The sequence below is a fragment of the Dendropsophus ebraccatus genome, chromosome 2 (assembly GCF_027789765.1).
Source record: "Dendropsophus ebraccatus isolate aDenEbr1 chromosome 2, aDenEbr1.pat, whole genome shotgun sequence".
Lineage (NCBI taxonomy): Eukaryota > Metazoa > Chordata > Amphibia > Anura > Hylidae > Dendropsophus > Dendropsophus ebraccatus.
Window position 1 is genome coordinate 60,272,683 of NC_091455.1, and position 23,217 is coordinate 60,295,899.

The following is a 23,217-nucleotide window of genomic DNA, read 5'->3' on the forward strand; positions in this document are numbered from 1 at the left end:
TCTTAGCTGGGCCCTTCCTGCAGGGATATCTGGCTAGTCCTGTGTTTCAAGACTCTTAAAATGAAGCTTCACATGCTCTTTTTTGCATATTCATGTTTGCCAGGGAGCAATGCACATAGGATTTCACTGTATTGAGCGCTTTAACTGACAGCCTACAGTGTTATCTTTGGCTGGTCTCCCTGAAATCCGTTATCTGTTTCCCATCTTTCTGACTTGGACAGACAGTAGCTGCTCCTACCCCTTCTCCAGACAGAAGAACAGAAAATGCTCCTATTCCTGATGATCCACAGAGATCTGCTGTGTTGGAAATTGGCTTGTTTAGTCTTTTGGCTCAGTTCTGCCTTTTTATCGATGTGCTAGTTAGGTGGTTCGATCCATCCACCTGATACCTTTTTTATGAATATTCATTGGCACTCTGCAGTGATAAGCGGCCTGGAGTTACATTAAGAATTAAGACTGCATTTAAATGTATATTGTCTATGCTCTGTTAAAACAAAATAAAACTAAATTATGATCTACAGGTTCCAATGGAACGGAAGAAAAGGTATCTTGCTATACGCAAAGAAGCAAGAGAAGCTGCAAATGAGGAGACTGGTATTGTGATTTTTGCAAACTTCAATCTTAATGCTCTGTTTCAGCTTATAGGTAGTTGTATACTTTGGCGCTTAAATTGCTCAATTTTTTAAACAGTTTAGTCACGTTTTATTCTACCAAACTAAAATTAATTTAACAAAATAGTGAAAAAAGTAGAGAAACTTAGCATAGATATCACATACTTTAATGATTCCCATCTCTGCCTTTTCTGTAAGCATTGAAGTAAAAAAAAAAAAAAGTATGTTAACATACCAATGGCACCTCTAAAATTGCTTGGGAGCTACAGTATATGCTGTTTTGCCATCATACTTTATATGTTTATGATTAATTGTTGCTTGTGCCACCGAGCCTAAACATTTTTTTCTTTTGTGCACTAGAGTCTTTGTAGTGTGGGGTCTTTTTAAAGCAGTCATGTGATGGCAAAGAATTGTTGTCTGTAAGCATTTACTTAGGTTTCTTTTATGTGAGCAGACTCATACTGGATGTGAGAACTAATATAGCAGATTTCTGCTCTTTTAAAGTGTTGCTGGGTTGGATGGGAGTGCGCATCACTCCTTGGCTGGTAGGCTATCCATCTTATTGGTTCTATAGACTCCTAATGAAGTGAATGAGGCAGTTTTTATTGAGAGCCAGAGAGAAGCGTGCTGCTGTACACTACCCCATATGACCCATTGTAATCACTAACTTTTCACATGTCTGAAGACCCAATAATTAGCTGACGATCAAGCAATCGCTTGTTTGTCAGCAGTAAAAAATATGCAGGTACAGCAAATGAAGCAATGCTTGAATGTTCCATGGTAGCACAATCATTGAGCTGTGCACTGCTTAAAGCTTTACTGTTATGTGTAGTAACTTATGACATGACCTCAGACAGAGTCAAAGGTTACTGAATGACCTACTGTGATCCTGAGCTGCAGCCAGGGGGAGTACTCGAGCAGATGCTGGAGATGGAAATCAATTTCTCTCTTGATAAACCTCATACTGAAAAAGAGGATGCGAATGAAATTTCCTAGTTCTGCTCACTTCTGATAGCAAATAATGTCAGATTTTAAAATAATGTTCTCTAGTCTTTCCTTTCCCCTTTAATTTTTTTAATTGATTATTTTATTGTACAGTTTTGATCAGACTTCAAAATGTAGATGTGTGTTTGCTCATGTTAATATCTGTAATATGTCCCTTGTTTTCTTTTTCTTCCTTCCCATTAAAGATGAGCCTCAGTATTTATCTTCCCAGTCTTACATGGCAGATAGCAGTCTCAGTGAAGAAATGAGCCAGTTTGACTTTTCAACCGGCATCCAGAGTTTTTCTTACAGTTCCCAGGACCCAGTAAAGTCCCAAAGGAGCAGAAGAGTAAGGGTACTTGTCATTTAAATGACATAAATTTCACTACTTTTTGTATCTCATGGGAAGCTGTAGTCAGCCTGTCCCCAACCTGCAATGACTGCTAACATACAACAGTACGTTGCACTAGAATTGCACAACAACAAATATAGTGAATATATAATTTAAAATTCAATGAGAGAATTCCCATAACACTTGTTTAAAAAACCCAAAATCTGTAAATGTGGCAGTAATTTTGCCCATAGCCTTAATAAATTCCCAAGTTACAGGTGTTGTTGCCACTCCAACACATTTTTCTGTGGTAAAATCTGCAAGCTGGTGGATTTGTTACAAATTTTTACATCTCATTTAAAGTCTGGGAAAATATACCATAAACCTACTGTGTACTGGCAACAGTGTCATATGCTTTGGATTTTAAACCTGCACCATAGATCAGTGTCTGCAAAGATTTTCTAAAAGTTGTTCTTGCAGTGTGTTAGTACAATCTTTAAAATCTCGTCCACTTTACAGTATATACATCATACCAATTATTACTATGCAGCCTCTACTGTGTAATCTGTACCAGGAAAACAGATTCATATGTTGTCTTCTGCAGTATAGGTTACATTTTAAAACATATAAAAAACCTTGACATAGCACTGTTAGGATATCTACACTGTAATGCCTAATCCTAGTTAAATAAATTATGTGAAGGATGTCTTATAAGTCAACACTGTTATAACAGGATCGCAGCTCTGAAGTCCAGACCCCTGAATATACTATGGAATTTGAAATGGATGAACTAAATCAGCATGAGTGCATGGCGCAGATAACTGGATTGATTAAACACATGCAACAAAACAACATAACACCCAAAGTAGAAGAGGTATGAAGGAAAGCTTGTTTTGAAACAATTAGGCTTTCTATATAAAAGCTGTGCTTACCGTAGCAACTGCTGTGACATTGTTTCATTTTTCCAGTGTAGTTAAAATGAAACAATCAGTAGGTTAGAAGCTAATCTGCTAATATGTCTCTATAGTGCTTAGGACACTGGGGATGTTTCTCACCTTCATCCTTGGCAACGTATTTGTGTATTTTTTAGTATATTAGATATTTAAATCGGTTTAGTTTGGTTCATGGGGGGAGCGGGACTACCTCCTCAGTGCTCCAATCCGCTTTGGCCGGTCTGCCCCTTTTAATGAATACTGTGGTGGTGCTCTGCAGTAAGACCACTCCGGGGCTCATCACTGCAAAGCACAGGGCAAATTTTCATTAGAAGGAGTGGGCTCGGTGGATAGAAGCACTGAGGGAGGTAGTCTCACCCCCAGTGCACCAAAATGCCTCATTAGCATATGGATTAAAGTACAAAGTACATGAAAATAGTGCTGAGGTTGAAGGTAAGAAATTTCCCTTCATCCTCAACACACTGTATAGATGCTTCTAACCTGATGATACTTTGCCATTAAGAAATTGAAGATTGAAATATGTTGTAGGAAGAAAAGCCACATTTATGATTTTGTCACATGAGACTAATTGTGCAAACTTTACTTATGTTATTGTTCAAACTATTGTTCTCTCTTTTTGTATTTAGGGTAAAACCCCACAAGAACTGCCGCCATGGATGACCTTTTTGCATATTAAACTGGGAAATCCCTCCACACCATTAAATATACGGCTTTTTATTTCTAAGCTTATTGTTAATGCTGAAGAAGTAAGTTCCAATTTTCCAAGTTCCATTTTATCTTTCTATAAACTAAGGGCTATGTAAGATAATAAAGGAGTTTTCCCATCACCCCAATTCAGCTCTGTCCCGCCACATCACATCCTCTTTCTTGAACCTCAACCTAACCAAGAAGTGGGAGCAGGGCCGATCCGGGAAGGTTGAGAGCAGTGGTCGGGATCCTAGGCAACAGCTGTCAACATGACAGTGAGAGAAAGACAAAACTTAAAAAAAAGAAAAAGCAATTTTGGTAATGCAAAATATTTGCAAAACTGCTTTCTTTTGCATTTACCATCACCTAACAATACGACTATATGCATTCCTACTGCTGATGCCTGTGCAGCAGGAATGTATATAAACGTTTGTGGACATAAGGGGTTTTAATGTGTGCTTCGCCACTTCAATGCGATCAGTGCTGCACACATCAGTGTCCCAGGAGCCGAACATAATGACAGATAGCCGCGGTTAAGCAGCTGCCTGTCATTACATCTTAAACGCAGCAATGCATAGCGATCGCAACATTTAAGGAGGTCAGTGATGGGATAGGCTCACTTACACTGACAGGCGGGTTAAAACACTTACCTCCGTCCTTTCTCTGCTCTCAGGCAGAGTCTATGTACAGATTGCTGATAGTACTGATGAATGCTATGCAATGGCATAGCATTCATCAGTGTATGCAATCTGATTGCATATTCAACTGTTTAAAAAAAAAAAAAAAAAAAAAAATTAACATTAAAAAAAAGTTAAATAAACATTTAATAAAAGTTTAAATTACCTTCTTTTCCATTATAAAAATATGTAAAAATAAAGAAACAAGCATTATACACTCACCGGCCACTTTATTAGGTACACCATGCTAGTAACGGGTTGGACCCCCTTTTGCCTTCAGAACTGCCTCAATTCTTCATGGCATAGATTCAACAAGGTGCTGGAAGCATTCCTCAGAGATTTTGGTCCATATTGACATGATGGCATCACACAGTTGCCGCAGATTTGTCGGCTGCACATCCATGATGCAAATCTCCCGTTCCACCACATCCCAAAGATGCTCTATTGGATTGAGATCTGGTGACTGTGGAGGCCATTTGAGTACAGTGAACTCATTGTCATGTTCAAGCAGAAATCGAGACTCATCAGACCAGGCAACGTTTTTCCAATCTTCTACTGTTCAATTTTGATGAACTTGTGCAAATTGTAGCCTCAGTTTCCTGTTCTTAGCTGAAAGGAGTGACACCCGGTGTGGTCTTCTGCTGCTGTAGCCCATCTGCCTCAAAGTTCGACTTACTGTGCGTTCAGAGATGCTCTTCTGCCTACCTTGGTTGTAACGGTTCGCTATTTGAAGAGAAGATGGAGACCGCACTTCCAAAAAGAATTCACACTTTATTCACACCAGATGCAATGTTTCGGCTCAATGTGTAGCCTTTCTCAAGCAGTGATACAAAATGCTCCAAGAGCTCAGTATATATACATGTGTGCATGATTGTAGTTCATCAAACAATTAATTCATAAAGATATAAACAAAGTGAAATAAAAGTGATCTAGAATCGTGTAGAGTTCCAAAATCAAAGTAATATGCAGGCAAAGTGAAAAAGAAGTCCTAATCTGATAATTTACAGCAATGACCATGTTAGGAGTAATGTGAAACAACAATAAATGACATGATTAAGTGTTATACAAACAGCTGTGCAACAAGTAGTAAACAGAAAACAAGTAATACATACATCACACCAAAGCAGGGAATCCACATGGAGGTGGCGTGTCCGGGAGCGCCGGCGTCGCCCGCTGATGACGTCACCCACGGCGCATGGTGTCCGGATCACCTAGTTCCAAATTACGTGACCTGGGTGTATCACATGATCGGTGTGATCACAGGCGCATGCGTCGGGCGGTCCCCAAGCTGACAGCGGCGCGGGCATGCCCATAACAGCCCCAGGGTCTGATGCCGCCATATTGGTAAAGGGAAAATAGCCCTTACAGCAATTGTCATTGTATGTATGGATAAGTATATCGCCAAAATGCTAAGAGTTGCAGGGTTGAAAAATGAAAGGAAGAATTACCAAAAGAGATGGGGCTGAATAAAGTACATAGGAATAAGTATAAATAAGGGAGGAGGACCAGTACCAAAGGGAGAGGGGCTGGATTGCGTCCAGAATTTGTCATAGGGGCTTAAAGAGTATAACAGCAGGCCAACACAGGGCATTTAGGTGTCACACGATAACCAAGGCACCGAGGTCACCAGTGTCCTGAGTACCAACCCTGTCATCCACAGTAACTGCAGAGAAGCTGGGCAAGTAACATGGCCACATCTGTTTCCTCGTATTAGCACCACACAGACAACTTAGCAAAGACGCCAGCCTCAACCTGTATTCCGTACCTCGGGTCCATCCTCCCGGGGTAAAAGGGGCATGTGAAATAACTATATAAGCGACCCATGTTGGTGAACATATATAGTGAAAGCAACTCAAATGTAAAAAGGTTTAATATAAACACCCATACACACTGACAAAAAACTGGTGCAAAAGAAAATAAATAATGGCACCAGATAAAGTAATAAAGGCGTAATTAAAAACCAGGAAAAAGACGAAAAAAGATCCATGTTCGGATTCAGGCAAAAACACTTACCTCCGTCCTTTCTCTGCTCTCAGGCAGAGTCTATGTACAGATTGCTGATAGTACTGATGAATGCTATGCAATGGCATAGCATTCATCAGTGTATGCAATCTGATTGCATATTCAACTGTTTAAAAAAAAAAAAAAAGTAAACGTTAAAAAAAAGTTAAACATTTAATAAAAGTTTAAATTACCTTCTTTCCCATTATAAAAATATGTAAAAATAAAGAAACAAGCATTATACACTCACCGGCCACTTTATTAGGTACACCATGCTAGTAACGGGTTGGACCCCCTTTTGCCTTCAGAACTGCCTCAATTCTTCGTGGCATAGATTCAACAAGGTGCTGGAAGCATTCCTCAGAGATTTTGGTCCATATTGACATGATGGCATCACACAGTTGCCGCAGATTTGTCGGCTGCACATCCATGATGCGAATCTCCCGTTCCACCACATCCCAAAGATGCTCTATTGGATTGAGATCTGGTGACTGTGGAGGCCATTTGAGTACAGTGAACTCATTGTCATGTTCAAGCAGAAATCGAGACTCATCAGACCAGGCAACGTTTTTCCAATCTTCTACTGTCCAATTTTGATGAACTTGTGCAAATTGTAGCCTCAGTTTCCTGTTCTTAGCTGAAAGGAGTGACACTCGGTGTGGTCTTCTGCTGCTGTAGCCCATCTGCCTCAAAATTCGACTTACTGTGCGTTCAGAGATGCTTTTCTGCCTACCTTGGTTGTAACGGTTGGCTATTTGAGTCACTGTTGCCTTTCTATCAGCTCGAACCAGTCTGCCCATTTTCCTATGACCTCTGGCATCAACAAGGCATTTCCGCCCACAGAACTGCCGCTCACTGGATGTTTTTTCTTTTTCGGACCATTCTCTGTAAACCCTAGAGATGGTTGTGCGTGAAAATCCCAGTAGATCAGCAGTTTCTGAAATACTCAGACCAGCCCTTCTGGCACCAACAACCATGCCATGTTCAAAGGCCCTCAAATCACCTTTCTTCCCCATACTGATGCTCGGTTTGAACTGCAGGAGATTGTCTTGACCATGTCTACATGCCTAAATGCTATGAGTTGCCGCCATGTGATTGGCTGATTAGAAATTAAGTGGTAAGGTGCAGTTGGGTAGGGGGGCCTAATAAAGTGGCTGGTAAGTGTATATCATTGTGCGGAATTGTCCGATCTATTAAAAGATGACAATATTGTTCCCGCATGGTGAACGGCGTAAATGTAAAAAAAAAAAAACAAAAAAAAAAAACGGATTCCTGATTTTTTTTTTTAAATTATATATCAGAAATTTTTTTAATAAAAAGCGTTTTTTTACACCAGTATCATACACAAACTAGCCCTGAAGGTGGAAAAATAAAAGTGTTATGGCTATTATGGCTACCCCTTTGGTCATGAAGTGGTTAAAGTATCACCAGAATTGAGACCTAAATAATAAAGAACAAAAAAATAAACAAAAGATAGTAATCCTCATAAAGTATTGTGTATGAGAACAAGCATTGGAAATAAACAATTGAGTGAGAGCACAATCTTGTATTTCAGGTTTTCCGTCCCTATGCAAAATTCTGGATTGGACCGATATTACAGCTGATTGTGTCTGGAAATAATGGTGGCACTGGCATTCACTACATGGTTGTAGAGACTGTTGTCACACTTCTTTCTTGGTCAACTGTTGCTACTCCTAGTGTAAGTAGCCATCCAGACCTTGTAAAAAAATACTACTACTGTGAATAATTTCCAAAAGGAAAATTTACAACAAAATGGATAATCATTTAATGCCAAGATGTGCTTCTCAGGGGCATATGAAGGATGAAATCTTGGCTAACAGACTGCTTGAATTCATGATGAAAAATTCATTTCATGAGAAGAGAGCAGTATATAGGCATAATCTTGAGATAATAAAAACTCTTTTGGAGTGCTGGAAGGATTGTCTTTGTATTCCATACAGGTATGTATATTGGTTGCAATGTAAATTCTTCTGTATCTGTTTACACCCATTCCCATGAGCACTAAGTTTGAAATTGAATTTCAGCTGACAGCGTCACTGAGCTTATAAAAAGAAAAAAAAAAAAAAACAACTATGTGTGTGTCTGCATATCAACAGGTAATGCAACCATATATCAGAAGTAATTTTTTTTACCTTTGTTTCGGTGCTGCTAGCTTGTCTACCTAGCCTGCATGTCTCTCTAAGACATTATATTAAATAGTGCTGTAATTCTCGCTGGATACAGCACTGTCTGTGGTCCAGGAAGTAAAACACAATTACCCTAGAGAGAGGGGGACCCTGTGCTTCACTTGCACATTGTTTTTAAGGATCTGGGCCCCCCATTTTAGTCAGTCCACACAGCGGTACTCAGGGTTAAAAAGTAATCATCATGCCTAACGCAAAATTTTGAATGTTGATTTAAATTTGACATTTTCTCTGGTTATGAAAAAGTTTTTTAAAACATAAAATATTGGCTGATCACAATTGTTACTATGTTCAATGTTTTACAATTTTCAGTAAGCTCCTATGCTCCCTCTTGTTGCAGTTTCAGGGAGCCAGGTAAAAAATAGAATCGTACTTGCCTGTTGCTGGTCCATTCCTGTTGCCTACTAATCCAGTCAGAGAGTGATTGTGCATGTGAAACCAGGACATACTGGCCAGTGGGATTGACAGCTCTACTGCCAGAACCACTAACAGAATAAGCAGTGATGGCAATCACTGTTCGCAGTGGAGAGCCTCCCGCATACAGTACACAGGGGAAGGGGATCCTGCTCTGTATATTGTAGACAGCCCTGCAGTTTCCGACACAAAAGTTGGTGGCGGCAGAGGGCTCCATGTTCCCCCTTACTGCTGCCAGTCAACAGAAATGCATATGTAATTAAAAAACTATACATTTGTTTTATTCAAATTATTTTACAAACCAATATAACTTCATTAAAGGGCAACTCCAGCGTTTTTTTTTTTTTTAGATTCATTAACACACATTACAAAGTTATATGACTTTGTAATGTGTCTAAATAACCTATCTGGCTCCGATTCCCCCCCCCCCCCCCCCGCCCTCTTTTCGACCCCCGAACCCCCCCCCCCCCTTTCCCGGAAATAAAGTATACATACCCGATCCTCTTCTCCCGGGCGCCATTTTGTGACGATGACGTCACAGCAGGGGACGGGCCAGGTCTTCATCCTCTTTGGCGTCTTCTACTGAAGTGAATGGGACATAAAAAGGCTGCTGGTGCACTTGCGCATCACATGGCTCCCAGCTTGCTCAGCCCTGATTGTCTGAGCTTGCTGGAAGCCATGTGATGCGCTCCAGCCAATGAAAAGGCTGCCGGTGCGCATGTGCACCGGCAGCCTTTTCTCTGCCATTCACTTCACACAGACACGGAAGCGAGGGAGTTCTGAACACCGGGGCTGGAGGTGACGGAGTCGCGGGCGGCAGGGGATTCAAGTGCCGATCGTCACCAGAGGGATGGTGAGTATGATCTGTGTGTGTGTCTGTGGTTTTTTTTTTCCCCGTACCGCCGAAGTTGTCCTTTTAAAGCAATATATTATAAAGGACAAATTCTCCAGAATACCCCCTTTAACAAAATCAATTTTTTTCCCCCCAAGGTTAATATATGATGGGTTTTCTGGCACAGACCCCAATACAAAAGACAACTCTGTTGGAATTCAGCTACTAGGTTTGGTGGTTGCTAATAACTTCTCTCCATATGACTCTAAATGTGAAGTAGCCTCTGACCGGTGAGTTATTCTCATTTAAAAAAAAAAAAAAAAAAAACATTTCTTATCAAAATGAAAAATTCCAACATTTTTTTTATTTTTTATAAAACAGGCAACAGTGTTTCCCGACGCTTTTTTTTTTTTGCAGCAGATTATGACAATATATTACTTAGTTGTTAAAGGAGAAGTCCGGCCAAAACAATTTTTTAATATGTTATTACTTACAGAAAGTTAGACAACTTTCTAATGTACATTAATTATGGGAAATGCACATATAGGGCTATTTCCCTTAATTTAGTAGATCAGGGAGACTTCAGATTCTCTGAAATACCGTGACGTCACGAACCGGGGGTGCAGTTCCAATGGAGTGTCCAGCAGGGGTGCACTATATATAGAAGTCAATGAGTACCATTGACTTCTATATATAGTGCATCCCTGCTGGACACTCCATTAGAATTACAATGGATATGTGTGTAAATTTAAATATACAGTGTTTTTGATTGAATACATTTATGGAATACTTTGGGGAGCAAGTGTCCTTGCTCCCCAAAGTATTCCTTAAATGTAATCAATCAGTACATTACAGTAAGCCCGCAGAGCCGCCGCTCTGGACTAGACTCCACTACTACTCTCATCACCTGCTCCCGGTGCTTCCTGTTGTCCCCGGCCGGCACGGAGAGCGGCGGCCGGGCGGGGAGTCAGCCATCACAGTGTAAAGTTTGGCCAGATCCAGGAAGAAGAAGCAGGAGGCGGCGGCGATCTCATCGCAATATAACCCAACTACTACTCCCATCACCTGCTCATGCTATGAGCAGGTGATGAGAGTAGTAGTTGAGTGTAGTCCAGAGCGGCGGGTGGCGGCGGTTCTGCGGGCTTACTGTGATGTACTGATTGATTACATTTATGGAATACTTTGGGGAGCAAGGACACTTGCTCCCCAAAGTATTCCATAAATGTTTTCAATCAAAAACACTGTATATTACATTTACATACACATCCATTGTAATTCCAATGGAGTGTCCAGCAGGGGCGCACTATATATAGAAGTCAATGAGTACCATTGACTTCTATATATAGTGCGCCCCTGCTGGACACTCCATTGTAATTACACCCCCGGTTCGTGACGTCACTTTTTTTTCTTTTTTTTTTTAAGAGAATCTGAAGTCTCCCTATATGTGCATTTCCCATAATTAATGTACATTAGAAATTTGTCTAACTTTCCATAAGTAATAACACAATAGTTTTGGCCGGAGTTGTCCTTTAAATAGGTGCACTGCTATGAGCAACTTATTTTCCACTACAGGGGACCCCAGCAATAAATAATCTGTGGTGGGATGACAGCATCCAGTGATAAAAGATTCGGCTGTAATAAAAGCTTATCACCCATTCACAGGATAGGTGATACTTCTAAATGGTGGGGCTCTCAGCCATTGGACGAGAACAGGGTTTTGTGTTTTGTATCAGCAGCAACCCCTTACAGTTTCAGAGGGCCTACTTTTGACTCCCAATTTGTTCATACAAGAGGATGTGGTGATCTTTGGGAGCCCCTTCTGTTTGATCCCATTGATTAAATGCTTCTTATCTGTTCTGTGGATGAGTTATACTGTATGTTGCTTTTCTGGAGTGTGACACATTTGCATCCACTCTTAGGGTGCGTTTACACGGAAAGATTTATCTGACAGATTTTGGAAGCCAAAGCCAGGAATGGATTTAAAAAGAGGATAGATTCCAGTCTTTTCTTTATGACCTGATCCCTGTTTATAGTCTGCTCCTGGTTTTGGCTTCAAAGATCTGTCAGATAAATCTGTCTGTGTAAACGCACCATTACTAATAGATTAGAGTCCTTAATTGGGGACTTGCCCTTACTTGGAAGGCCCTTGCTTTTACCTGTGTTATAGTGACGACAAACATACATGCTCAGAAAAATTAAAGGATTTATTTTTGTGGTACAAATGTTTAAATCAACCACTTATCCTTATAATAGTATGTGGAAAATAATTAAGTGCAGCTTTAGGCCCCTGTCACAAATCTGGTTATTCTGTCCTCACTTGTTGATCCACATTTGCTCACAGAACGCAGACTTCAATTCTGTGGTAAGCCACATCAGTATTGTGATATTGTTTCTTTCTACTAAAATGTCAATTTAAGTTAATATAAGTGGTTACAGACCCCACAATTTTACACTTATCCCCACTATGGATAGGATATAAGAAAAACTTTAATAAGAATACCCATTTAACTATGATTATCAATTTACTGATACATTATTATTTTTTTTAGTTGGGTGTGGTAATCTCTTTAAGAAGTTAATAATTTTGTGCAGAACAGAATAAAAAGTTTGGTGATGATCTGACAATCTCCTGTGTAGGTATTTTCAAGCTCTTGCCAACAACCTGACGTTCACAAGATTTAAGGAAGTTTACGCTGCAGCCTCTGAAGTCCTGGGACTTGTGTTTAGATATATTGCAGAAAAAGAGAAAGTATGTCAGGCCAGTATTTTTAGAGTTTCATATTGCTTTTTTTCCCCTTAATTTATTGTATAATTTTAGTATAACCTGTATTGTATTTATTTATTTATTTAAACAAGTGCTGCGGAATCTGTTGGTGCTATACAAATAATTATAATAATTATCATTAATAATAATAATAATAATTATTATTATTATTCTTATTATTATTGTCATTATTACTATTATTATTACTATTATTATTTTGCTGTTAATACTATAGTTTTGCATGTCACTCAATATTGTGTATAATGTTAGTATATATGGTGTCAATATGTATATTAAAATACATTTGTTTGCTCCAAAATGTATGTAAAATGTATCAGTGTACATTTTTTTTTTCCCCCATGGGTATTAAATATTCGGGGTAAAATATGGGACAGATTTATTTAGGCTTAAAATGGGCTATCCAGGCTTAGAAAAACATGGTAGCTTTCTTCTAGAAACGGCACCACTCTTGTCCTCTTGATATTATTAATTTTCTTTTTAAGTAACACTGTTGGTTTCACTTAATAGGACCAGTTGCTCACATTTATTATCACTTTTTACACATTATCTACGCTTATTATTATTATTATTATTATTATTATTATTATTATTCATTTATTTATTTTTACTCTTTATATTGAAAACCAAAAGCATTGGACTGAAGAAAGTGTAAAGTAAACATAAATATTTGACTTAAATCCCGATTGTAGAAATCTGCAAAACTGCAGTGACCTCCGTGTTAAACTAGAGTGTTTGTGATGTACTGTATTTGGGACCTGTCGGCAAACAACTAATAACATTTTATTCTGTGCCTACCTGGGCCTTGAATAATAATTGTAGGAATCACTTTGTATTCTGCATCTGTTATGTTTGTTTTTTGGTAATCTTAAGGATATTTGTTTTACTGCTTTGGTAATCCTTTCCTGTGTTTTTATCCCTCTCTAAGGAAACTAAAGAACCTGTGTTTGCTTATGTAGAGAAAAACCTAAAATCTCTTTCAGCAAGTAATAAAGAAGACAAGTTTATTGTGTGCTTGAATAAAATAGTAAAACATTTTCCACTGTTTGCTGACAGGTAAGGCGAAATAAACCATATATATTCACTAGTTGCATTTCTGTTTACAAAGTGTAGACTACTTTCTTATTTTTTACTTAACAGGTTTATAAACATTGTTCTCTACATGCTACCAAAGCTTCATGGAGTTTTGAAGACTCAGTGCCTTGAAATATTAATGTCCAGGGCGGAGGAAATACCAGATCTTTTTCTTGAGCTAAAAAATAGAGATTTTAAGCAAATTATGAGTAACCGGTAAGGCAATATTTGTTCTATATGTTACCTTGACTATGCAAGTCCCCGATGACTTTGTTGATTAATGGTGTGTTTACACAGACAGACTTATCTAACCGATATCTGACACATTGAAGCCAGAGCCAGGAATGGATTTGAAAAGAGGAGAAATCTCAGTCTTTCCTTTATGACCTGTGCCCTGTTTATAGTCTGTTTCTGACTTTGGCTGTCAAATAAATCTCTCTGTGTAAACACACCATTAGTCCAAGTCCATGATGACTAATCAGCACGATTTTGAGTGTGTGTTTGTGTGTATAGATATATACTTGGTACTGTTTGTGCTGAGTCCTCTGTTCTCTATTTAAATCTTTTTTTTTTTTTTTTTTTTTTAGATCCCCTGAAAATAACATATTAAAATTTTTTTTCCACTTTTAAAAGACTTAAAGGGGATCTCCGGCGGAATTTTTTTCTTTTAAAATCAAGTTTCCCAGTAAATTGTTAGTGTTAAACATTTTTCCTTCATTTCCTAACCGTTCTATAAATCACTTCATTTACCAAAAATTACTGCAGAAAACAGCTTCAGATTATTGGCTTCTAGCTGTCTACCTTCTCTGCTGCTGTTCACTGCCTGTTAGAGCAGATCTGTCGCAAGTAACAGCCTGGGTGGGGATAGGACTCTGTGCTGGAGAGCAGCGAGAGAAAGAGGCTGTCTACCTGTATGTGTGGATGTTCAGAGGATCTGTGGCTGTTCAGAAGTCCATACAAGGTTAAATCAAGGCTTCCACCTTGGCAGCAGCAGTGCTTAGTGTAACCCTCGTCTTACTTTGCTGATGCTGTTGTTTGTTTCTTTTCTGCTCATAGCATGTTGTAAAGCCCAATAAACCAGTAACCCCTTCTCCCCCAACATGCCATCTATAGTAGTGTGCTGTATATTCCCTCCACAGTGTCAGACTGTTTATTAATTATGTTAACTATTTCCTTGCTAACCTGCTGCTTCTTTCATCACCACTCACTTAGGATCTTGCAAAAACCCAGTGTATAAGTAACCTCTTCTCTACCTGCATGTTATCTATGGTAGTGTACTGTGTAAATCATTAGCTCAACACAGTTCACGCCTGTTCAGCCTTTCACCAGCACTATGTCACTTTATAGAAGAAAGGGGTATGTGATGTGCAATGCAATGATTGGCTGCAGGAGTAAGGAAGACAGTAACTATGTGTACTACTGCAAATCAGCTGAGCTCTGGCCTCACCCCCTGAAATGAAGTGAATGAGAAATAGCTGAGCACTATAGAGAGGAGAGCACTAAAAAGACCATGTGTGCTATCTGAAGAGTTGATCTAGTAAATTTAAAGCAGTCACTTAAAATACATCCTGTTTAATTTCTAATAAAGCTGGCCTTCCTTATCTTGCCACTTCCATGTAGGACACAGATTTATATGTAGTAGATTTATGTGTGTGGCATTATTGAGTCAATGGCTGTCACAGTCTCTCTTTTGTTAAATGAATTTGCTGAAGCTATTCTGTTTGTTAATGTACTCATCCTACATTTAATTTCAGAGATGATGAAAGACAGAGAGTGTGCCTAGAAGTAGTTTATAAGTTGTTGGCCAAGCTGAAACCTCCTGAGCTACGTGAGCTTTTGCCATCGGTAACTGCATTTATTTCTCACAATTTCCCAATTTGTCGGGAACGTATGTATGAAATTCTCATGTGGATCTATGACAACTACAGGTAATACAACCTCACTTACTTCTGCTCTTGTCTACAGAAAAATAGTGCGGTAACAAGTTAACGAGAAAAAAAAAAGTGATGTTAAAGATGCCACTCTGTATGCTCAATGACTTTCCCATCTGTAAGATGGCCGAGCATGTGACCATACACTGAGTGCAAGACACCGAGGGGCATACTCTTCCATGGTCCGACATCTTATGGATTGGGTTGCCATTTAGCTTGCATAGTGGGACAGCACAGCCTGGAGGAGGGGCATCTGATATGCACTATGGGGCACACAGGGAGCTATTATTATATGATTGATTTCATTGTGTACACTGAACAATTTATTTATACAGTGGACAACCTTTTAATGCTAGATGATAGTTTAATTAATTGACAGGAAATAAAGAATGCTAATGTAGTATGCCTTAAGTCCCCCTCACTTACTTACGCCTGTTTTGTGTTGCTCTTTTGTGGTACTAATGCCATCTAGTGGTTGATGTTAGTTTTGCCTATGCATACATACATATTCTATGCCTTACATGTGCAATATATAATTATATACATGGTTTTTGATGTCCATCCACTGATTCTGTTGATGGTACTACGATTTGCTTCCAATTTTAATAAGTTTAAAAAAATTTTTTTTTTTAATAAATAAAAAATTGTATCTATATTTATTTGTCCATCATTGGATCACTTTGTTTATTTGATTTTTGCCACATAGGACGTTGAATCCACATCTCTGAACTTTAGTCATTTCCTCTATTTCTCTCCTATTTATAATAAAATCCTAAACTCAGATTTATTGCAGTGTCTTAGATTTAGAGCTGCACTATCAGCAGGCTCTGTCGAGAGAACCTGCTGATATGCCACAAACACCGTTTACCTTAGCAGTTGATCGCTGTTAGAAATGCTCCTCTGCGCCTCCACATTCTTTATAAATTCGCTAATTGCCCCTATGTAAATATGGGGCTTAAGAGCATTTGGGACGTCGCCTGAGTCTGGGAGCACCACTGCTTCTAGGCCAGCCTGCCCCTATCTGTACCGCCCCCTCCAGTTTAGCTAGCACGCCAGCATCCCCCGCTCCCGCCCAGTCCACCCCCATCTGTACTGCCCCTTCCCCTCCAGTCCACCTTGCACAGCCAGCATCCCCCGTCCCACTCAGCCCGCCCTTTCCCATGCCGGTGGTATGACAGCCGGTCAGGACCCCAGGACAGTAGGCTCCTCACTGCCACAGTTTGCAGGCAGCAGGAGTGTGATCGGCGCCGGGAGCCTGGGTTAAGCTGGATGGTAAAGCTCAGCCCAGGCTTCCAGCGCCGATCGCGTTCTTGCTATTTACAAACTATAGCAGTGAGCAGCCTGGGGTCCTGATCGGCATTCAAGTGGCAGATTAGTCTCCCCCACACTTTGCCAGGCTGGGAGGGGGCAGGCTGAGCTGGTGGGGCAGTGTGGGGGACGCTTCTGGCGCTTGAATGCCGATCAGGCTGTGCTAGCTAAACTGGAGGGGGCGGTACAGATGGGGGTGGACTGGCTGGAAAGCAGTGGTGCTCCCGGACCCAGGCGACGCCCCAAATGCTCTTAAGCCCCATATTTACATAGGGGCAATTAGCGAATTTATAAAGAATGCGAAGGCACAGAGGAGCGTTTCTAACAGCGATCAACTGCTAGGGTAAACAGCTTCTGTGGCATATCAGCAGGTTCTCTCGGCGGAACCTGCTGATAGTGCCGCTTTATACAATGTCTTAGATTTAATGCAAAACTAAAGGTCATCAGATTTAATGCGATACTAAAGGTTCCATGTAAAAGTGTCCAACATATTCTGTAATTCATATATTTGTAAACTTGTCTATTAAAGGGGTCTATGTGCTCCAAAAGTGAGCAGATATATTTTTCTTGTTAGCTTATGAAGGCATCACTCTTATAAATACTTTTTTAATCCAAGTATCTCAGCACAGTATTTTGCATGCTTATCAGTACAGTCCATACGAGTGTATAATTAATATTTTGTTTTAGAGATGTGGAGAGCCAGTCAGATAGTGATTCACAGGATGTTTTTAAGATGGCTAAGGAGACATTACTTGAAGGAATGATGGATGAAAATGCTGAGCTTCAGTAAGTAACTTTCTTGTGATCCCGTCCTAAAGCCTATGTTCACATTTGAAGACAGTATGTAGATAAGTGCATGTATGACCTGTCAAATATAGGTAAAATGTACCTGCAGGTAACTTTTCAGTATAAGCTGTTGTGTATATTATATCCGCCCCCTCCCATGCCACTCACTATGCATATATGAATATGCATAGTGGGCGGCCCCGAGCAACCCCCTCCCGTGCTGTCTAGCCTGCCCCCTGCCTTCACGCATATTGGGTGGCATGGGAGAGCTGGGTGGGCCAAGCTGGTGCTCTGGGCTTAGGGTGAATCACCAAATGCTCCTAAGCCCCTCATTAGCATAGAGGTAATTAGCAACTATCCTACGAATGTGGGGGAGAAGAGAGGATTCATTACCAGCCCACCTGTCATCAGGTAGAGTTCTTATGTGGCATATCAGCAGGTTCATTGGGCTGAACCTGCTGATAGTGCCGCTTTAAAGATGTATGGGCTGATCAATAGGCTGGATTAAAAAAAGTCAGGGACAGACATCCATTAGATTGTGGCAGCTGAGACACAGTCATATATATTCAGCTGTCATCCTACTATATACTCAATATGACTATTGACACAGCTTTACCTTTAAGTCTTCCTGCTGTCAAGAACTCCTCATGCAGATGAATTCTTATTAAGACCTAAAGGAGAAGTCCGGTGAAAATTTTTATTTAAAACTTATACAAATCACTCATATACACTTAATACGGGAAATGCTTATAAAGTGCTTTTTTCCCTACACTTACTACTGCATCAAGGCTTCACTTCCTGGATAACATGGTGATGTCACGACCCGACTCCCAGAGCTGTGCGGGCTGTGGCTGCTGGAGAGGATGATGGCAGGAGGACACTGAGGGACACAGGGCACTGGAGGGACACCGAGCATCCCTCTGCCATCATCCTCTCCAGCAGCCACAGCCCGCACAGCTCTGGCAGTCGGGTCGTGACATCACCATGTTATCCAGGAAGTGATATCACCATGTTATCCAGGAAGTGAAGCCTTGATGCAGTAGTAAGTGCAGGGAAAAAAGCACTTTATGTGCATTTCCCCATATAAGTGTTTAACTTTTGGGGGGCAATACAATTCTTTAAAATACATTTTAGCCAGACTTCTCCTTTAGGTCTTTTAAAGTGTCCATTCCTTGCTCACCCTGTTTATTCAGCAGCATCAGATTCTGACCTTAAGAGCCATTCTACAATCTTTTCCCATCCTTAGATCTGTTCTAGTAACCCGACCATTGCTGCTTAGTTCTCTTAAAGTTTGTCCTCTCTTGTTGGCATCCAGACCTGGTAGAAATATGTACCCCCCAAGTATAAGCAATAACTTGTCATCATCAACCTTATGGTAGTACCTGCCATTCTGCCTAACCCTGCCCACCCAGCTTCTCTCCAAGGCACCACTCCTCTTATCTAATGTCACAATGCTGCTTTAACAGTGGGCTACCTAAGACAGGAATGAGGTCATACATTGTCTTTTCTGTTTCTCTCTATTTCTGTTTTGTGTCTGAGCACTACAGGAGTTTCAGAAAGAAGACATTGTTTGCTCTAGTTAACGTGTATTTGCTTCATCAGTGTGTCACCCACATTGTGGTCACCCCCAGCATCTTTCAGATTTCCTATGCTCCAACCCCCCCCCCCCCCCCCCCAAGGGTGTCTCTTGCCATTTGCTTCTCTTGAGTCTTTGTTTTTTGCAGTTGAGCTTGTCATTGTAGGCTTATTTTTCTTACAACCCAGCTATTCTGACCATGTTCAGGGGGTCAGTTTCTTAAAGTATATGCTTCTGTACCCAGACATCCTTCATCACTGGTGCAAAGGCATATCAGTTTTCCCATTATTGTTTGGCGCTATTGAACTTCTAGGCCCCATCTGTAACTTATTTTCTAACCTTGGGCTCATGGGACTTCTCCGGGGCTCCCAGTTGTTCTGAGAATTATTCCCATGAAATCTTAGATGTGCCTCTTTGCATCTCAGGTGTTTTAGTGTCCTTGTTTGCTGTGTTCCATTGCTTTTCTGATTCCCCTTCCTCCCTTTTCCTTCCAATGGATTAATGCAAGTTCAGTTTACCTTCCCCTCTGTCATTCTTTCCCGACTAGTTTTGATTTTCTTGCCAGCCATATCTCACTGCTACTGTTCTACCTGTACTGAAAGATGTTATAATCATCTTCTGCATATACTGTAGGAGTACTTCACAAAATGCTGAAACCTTGGTAATGATTTATTAACCTCTTGGTACCCTAGTAATATAATATTTTTTTAGTAATATAATATTTTTTATCATAGACTTATTGTCAGAAATTTCTGGAGTGATGAAACACGATTGCCAACAAGCACAAAGGATCGAATGGTCACTGTACTGTGTTCGTTATATTCCCCCAAAATTGAAAAGCACTTTCTAAGTCTGGCTACAAACCTGCTTCTTGAAATGACAAGTAGAAGTCCAGACTATGTCAGGCAAATGTTTGAGCATCCACTTTCCGAGTGCATGTTTCAGGTATTAAATTGTACTATTATGTTAACAATTTAATCTGTGTCATGTTTACATCTGTAACCCTATGTTTAATCACCATACTCATGTTATCATTTAGGATTATACTGTTGATTCCAGTTGGCGCTACCGCAGCACCATCCAGACACCCATGTTTGTGGAGACTCAAGCCTCTCAAAGTATTTACAGATCCAGGACACAAAGTTTTGTGGAAGGGCAAGATCCAGAGGGAGGTCAGCTAAGAGCAACACAGCAGCACTATCAGTTCACACCTACACAGAATATTGGTATGTATTTGTCTTCTGAATGTAATAAAACCTAACAACAACTTGTAAATGTCACTTTTAAAACTTCTGACGTTCAATTTGTTAAATCTGACAGTTAATCTTTTATTTTCTAATTGATGAACCAATCTTTATTGCTCTGCCCTGTTGCAGGTGGCAGAAGCTCATTTAACTGGCTTACTGGAAGTTCCCTGGATACACTGGGCAGTTATTCTGCTGACTCTGCAGAGTCCATTTCTTCTACTTTGCTGTTTACAAGTAAAAGGAATGAAAAAGCTCAGAGAGCATCAGTCAAACCTGTAGGACCGAATTTTGGAAAACGGCGACTAGGTCTTCCAGGTGATGAAACTGATGGTAAAACCAAAGGTGAGATATTTAAAGGAATCAGTTTGTCTGGAAATTCCAGGGTTCTAGCAGAAATGTAGTATTATGAAAAATGTAGGGGGTCCTCCTGTGTTTTAATTGTTCTTTACAAGTAGTGTAAACCGGGCGATAAACCGGTCTGGAAACTACATGCTTCCCCCTGATTGGTCCAGAGCAGGGGGCCCGGATAACTGGGGCTATGTATCATACTCACCAGCTGCTGCAGAAGGAAGCACCCTCTTTGGTCCAGCCGGGGTCCAAATTCTCACTACACCCCTTGGTAAATTCTTCAAGGGGTGTTTCCAAGTGGAGGCACTACCTGAGACACTAAAAATGCCCAAACACTTCCAGCAAAATTGCTCTACTTTCCTTGTGTGCCCTGGTGTATGCTCAAACAGTATTTTCCGGAAGCCTGTGTGCAAGACAGATTTAGGCTAACAAATAATGACTTAAGTTGTTTCTTGGCAAATAGAAAAAAATGAAATGTTTAACTTTTAGCTCCACTTTCTGTATTTCTTGAGGAATACATTTTTTAAAATGGGGTACTTTATATTAATTTCTAGCATACAGGCCCTTTAAATCCACTTCGGAAATTCATTTGAAACTTCTAAGCCCTCTAATGCCCTAAAAAAATTGAAGTTCTAGTTGGGCTAGTTGTACTAAAAAGCATGTATTTAGCATGTATGGTTATAAATAGTTTGACATAAAATCCTTAAATTACTGTTTTGATGTAATTAATGTGTTAACTCCTAAAATACTGTAAACAAATATATATATATTATGACACAGGAATTGAAGGAAGGACAGAAATTTTGAGACTGCGCAGACGTTTCTTAAAAGATCAAGAGAAGCTCAGCATAATCTATGCAAAAAAAGGATTGGCAGACCAGAAAAAAGAAAAGGTTTGTTTCCTTTTTTTAGGTTTCTCTATTCTAAGGCAAAGGTGGTGTTTCTCCCCTCAGGTACATGAGATGCTGGTTTCAAAATCTTTAGCCTAGCAGTGCCATTAAGGGGATGGTGTGACAAAGCAAAAAAGGTAAAATCAGATGTGCACCACATACACATGCACCGCTGCACATGTAGAAACAGTCCCCGAGCACAGGAACCTGACGGTGGTTTTAAAACTTTTCTTATGACATTGGCTTTACTATAGTGATCCAGTACATTGGGAATGCTTCTTCCATGATGTGTTGTCTCCTTAATTATAAACATAGAAAATTGTTGACATTTATGCCTTTATAATTGTATCCTACGATAGATATGTGTTTATCCCAGACATATTTGACTTCATGTACTTGGTATATTAGGTTTGATTAATAACCGTACTGGGGATTTACCAACCATCTGCTGGAAGCTTTTCCAAGCCTCTACCACTTTCAGTAAAATAATATTTTATTGTGTTGCCCCGGTGTCCCCTTGTTCTTCATTTTCTTATTAACAAACACTTCCCTACTAAATGTTATTTCTCGTGCGTCTTATTGGGGGACACAGACACCGTGGGTATAGGCTGCTGCCACTAGGAGGCTGACACTAAGAAAAAAACAAAACAAGTCGGCCCCTCCCAGCAGGCTATACCCGCCCACTGGCACTGAGCTAATTCAGTTTAGCTTAGTGTCAGTAGGAGGCAGACGCAGGTCTGGTTACTCCAGACCAGTTTCTGCTTGTGTTTTTCTTTGAATTGTGAATTTAACCTTTCTTCTTACAGGTCGGGGCACGGTGGGTCATTAAAGACTCGCCCTGATCCCCCCCCCTCATGCAACCAGGGCACAGACCCTAACTGGAAAGGGGCTGTTTACCCTAGGTTGCCACCGGCCGGACCCAGCGCCCAGGACACAGACTAGCCCTGCTGTCTGCTTGTTCCTTCATGCGGACTTGCTCCGCCAGCCCCTGCCCGCCCAGCCTCCCAAAGTTGTGCGCGGTAGCGCGGCACAGTGCCGGCAGAAGATCTATGGGACAGTCAGCTTCAAAGGGGTAAGTAATACCTCCCCTGCTCTCTCTCTCCCCGTGGGCTGTTCGGGTTCCCCGGTCCCCTCCTGCGGCCTGTTCTGTTCCCCGCCCGCCGCCCCTTCCCCATGCGCCTCCGGCTCCCGTGTCCTCCGCGTCTTCTTCACCTGCGGCGTTCCGGTCTTCCTACCGTCACCGCATGCGTCATACCGTCGGGTCCTGGGATGCCGGTCTTTGTAGGTGCCGGGTGCGGGGCCTCCTCTTCTCCTACGGGCCGCGACTTCCGGGGTCCGGCCCGTGACTTCCGGTTTCGCGGCCTCCTCTGCGCGCACGCCGCTCCTCCCGGTCTTTTTTGTATTTCCCGCGCGCGGTCTTCTCTCCCGCGCGGGCCAACGCCTGACGTCACCACGCACGTGTCGCGTCACTCCGCACGTGACGCGCTCCTGTGCAGCCCGGTCGGTACGGCAGACTGCAGCTCCTCGGTCGGCAAGAGCCCTCATTCTGTGGGACTACAGCCCCCAGCCTGCCGTTTTCCT

At 40.9% G+C, this 23,217-nt stretch overlaps 1 protein-coding gene across 3 annotated transcripts in view; it reads left to right on the forward strand.

Annotated features, from left to right (window-relative positions):
* The window catches only part of PRKDC (protein kinase, DNA-activated, catalytic subunit), a 170,729-nt gene that overhangs the window by 102,030 nt on the left and 45,482 nt on the right, over positions 1 to 23,217 (forward strand). For 2 of the 3 annotated variants that reach the window (XM_069957596.1, XM_069957598.1), the window contains exons 45-60: positions 522 to 594; positions 1,802 to 1,950; positions 2,660 to 2,800; positions 3,506 to 3,625; positions 7,800 to 7,943; positions 8,054 to 8,205; positions 9,853 to 9,984; positions 12,332 to 12,443; positions 13,405 to 13,532; positions 13,617 to 13,766; positions 15,305 to 15,478; positions 17,477 to 17,575; positions 19,886 to 20,096; positions 20,191 to 20,377; positions 20,528 to 20,740; positions 21,527 to 21,639. In XM_069957596.1, coding sequence (XP_069813697.1) covers positions 522 to 594; positions 1,802 to 1,950; positions 2,660 to 2,800; positions 3,506 to 3,625; positions 7,800 to 7,943; positions 8,054 to 8,205; positions 9,853 to 9,984; positions 12,332 to 12,443; positions 13,405 to 13,532; positions 13,617 to 13,766; positions 15,305 to 15,478; positions 17,477 to 17,575; positions 19,886 to 20,096; positions 20,191 to 20,377; positions 20,528 to 20,740; positions 21,527 to 21,639 — 2,298 coding nt within the window. The remainder of the gene's footprint in view (positions 1 to 521; positions 595 to 1,801; positions 1,951 to 2,659; positions 2,801 to 3,505; positions 3,626 to 7,799; positions 7,944 to 8,053; positions 8,206 to 9,852; positions 9,985 to 12,331; positions 12,444 to 13,404; positions 13,533 to 13,616; positions 13,767 to 15,304; positions 15,479 to 17,476; positions 17,576 to 19,885; positions 20,097 to 20,190; positions 20,378 to 20,527; positions 20,741 to 21,526; positions 21,640 to 23,217) is intronic. The other variant, XM_069957597.1, reaches the window with a different exon arrangement.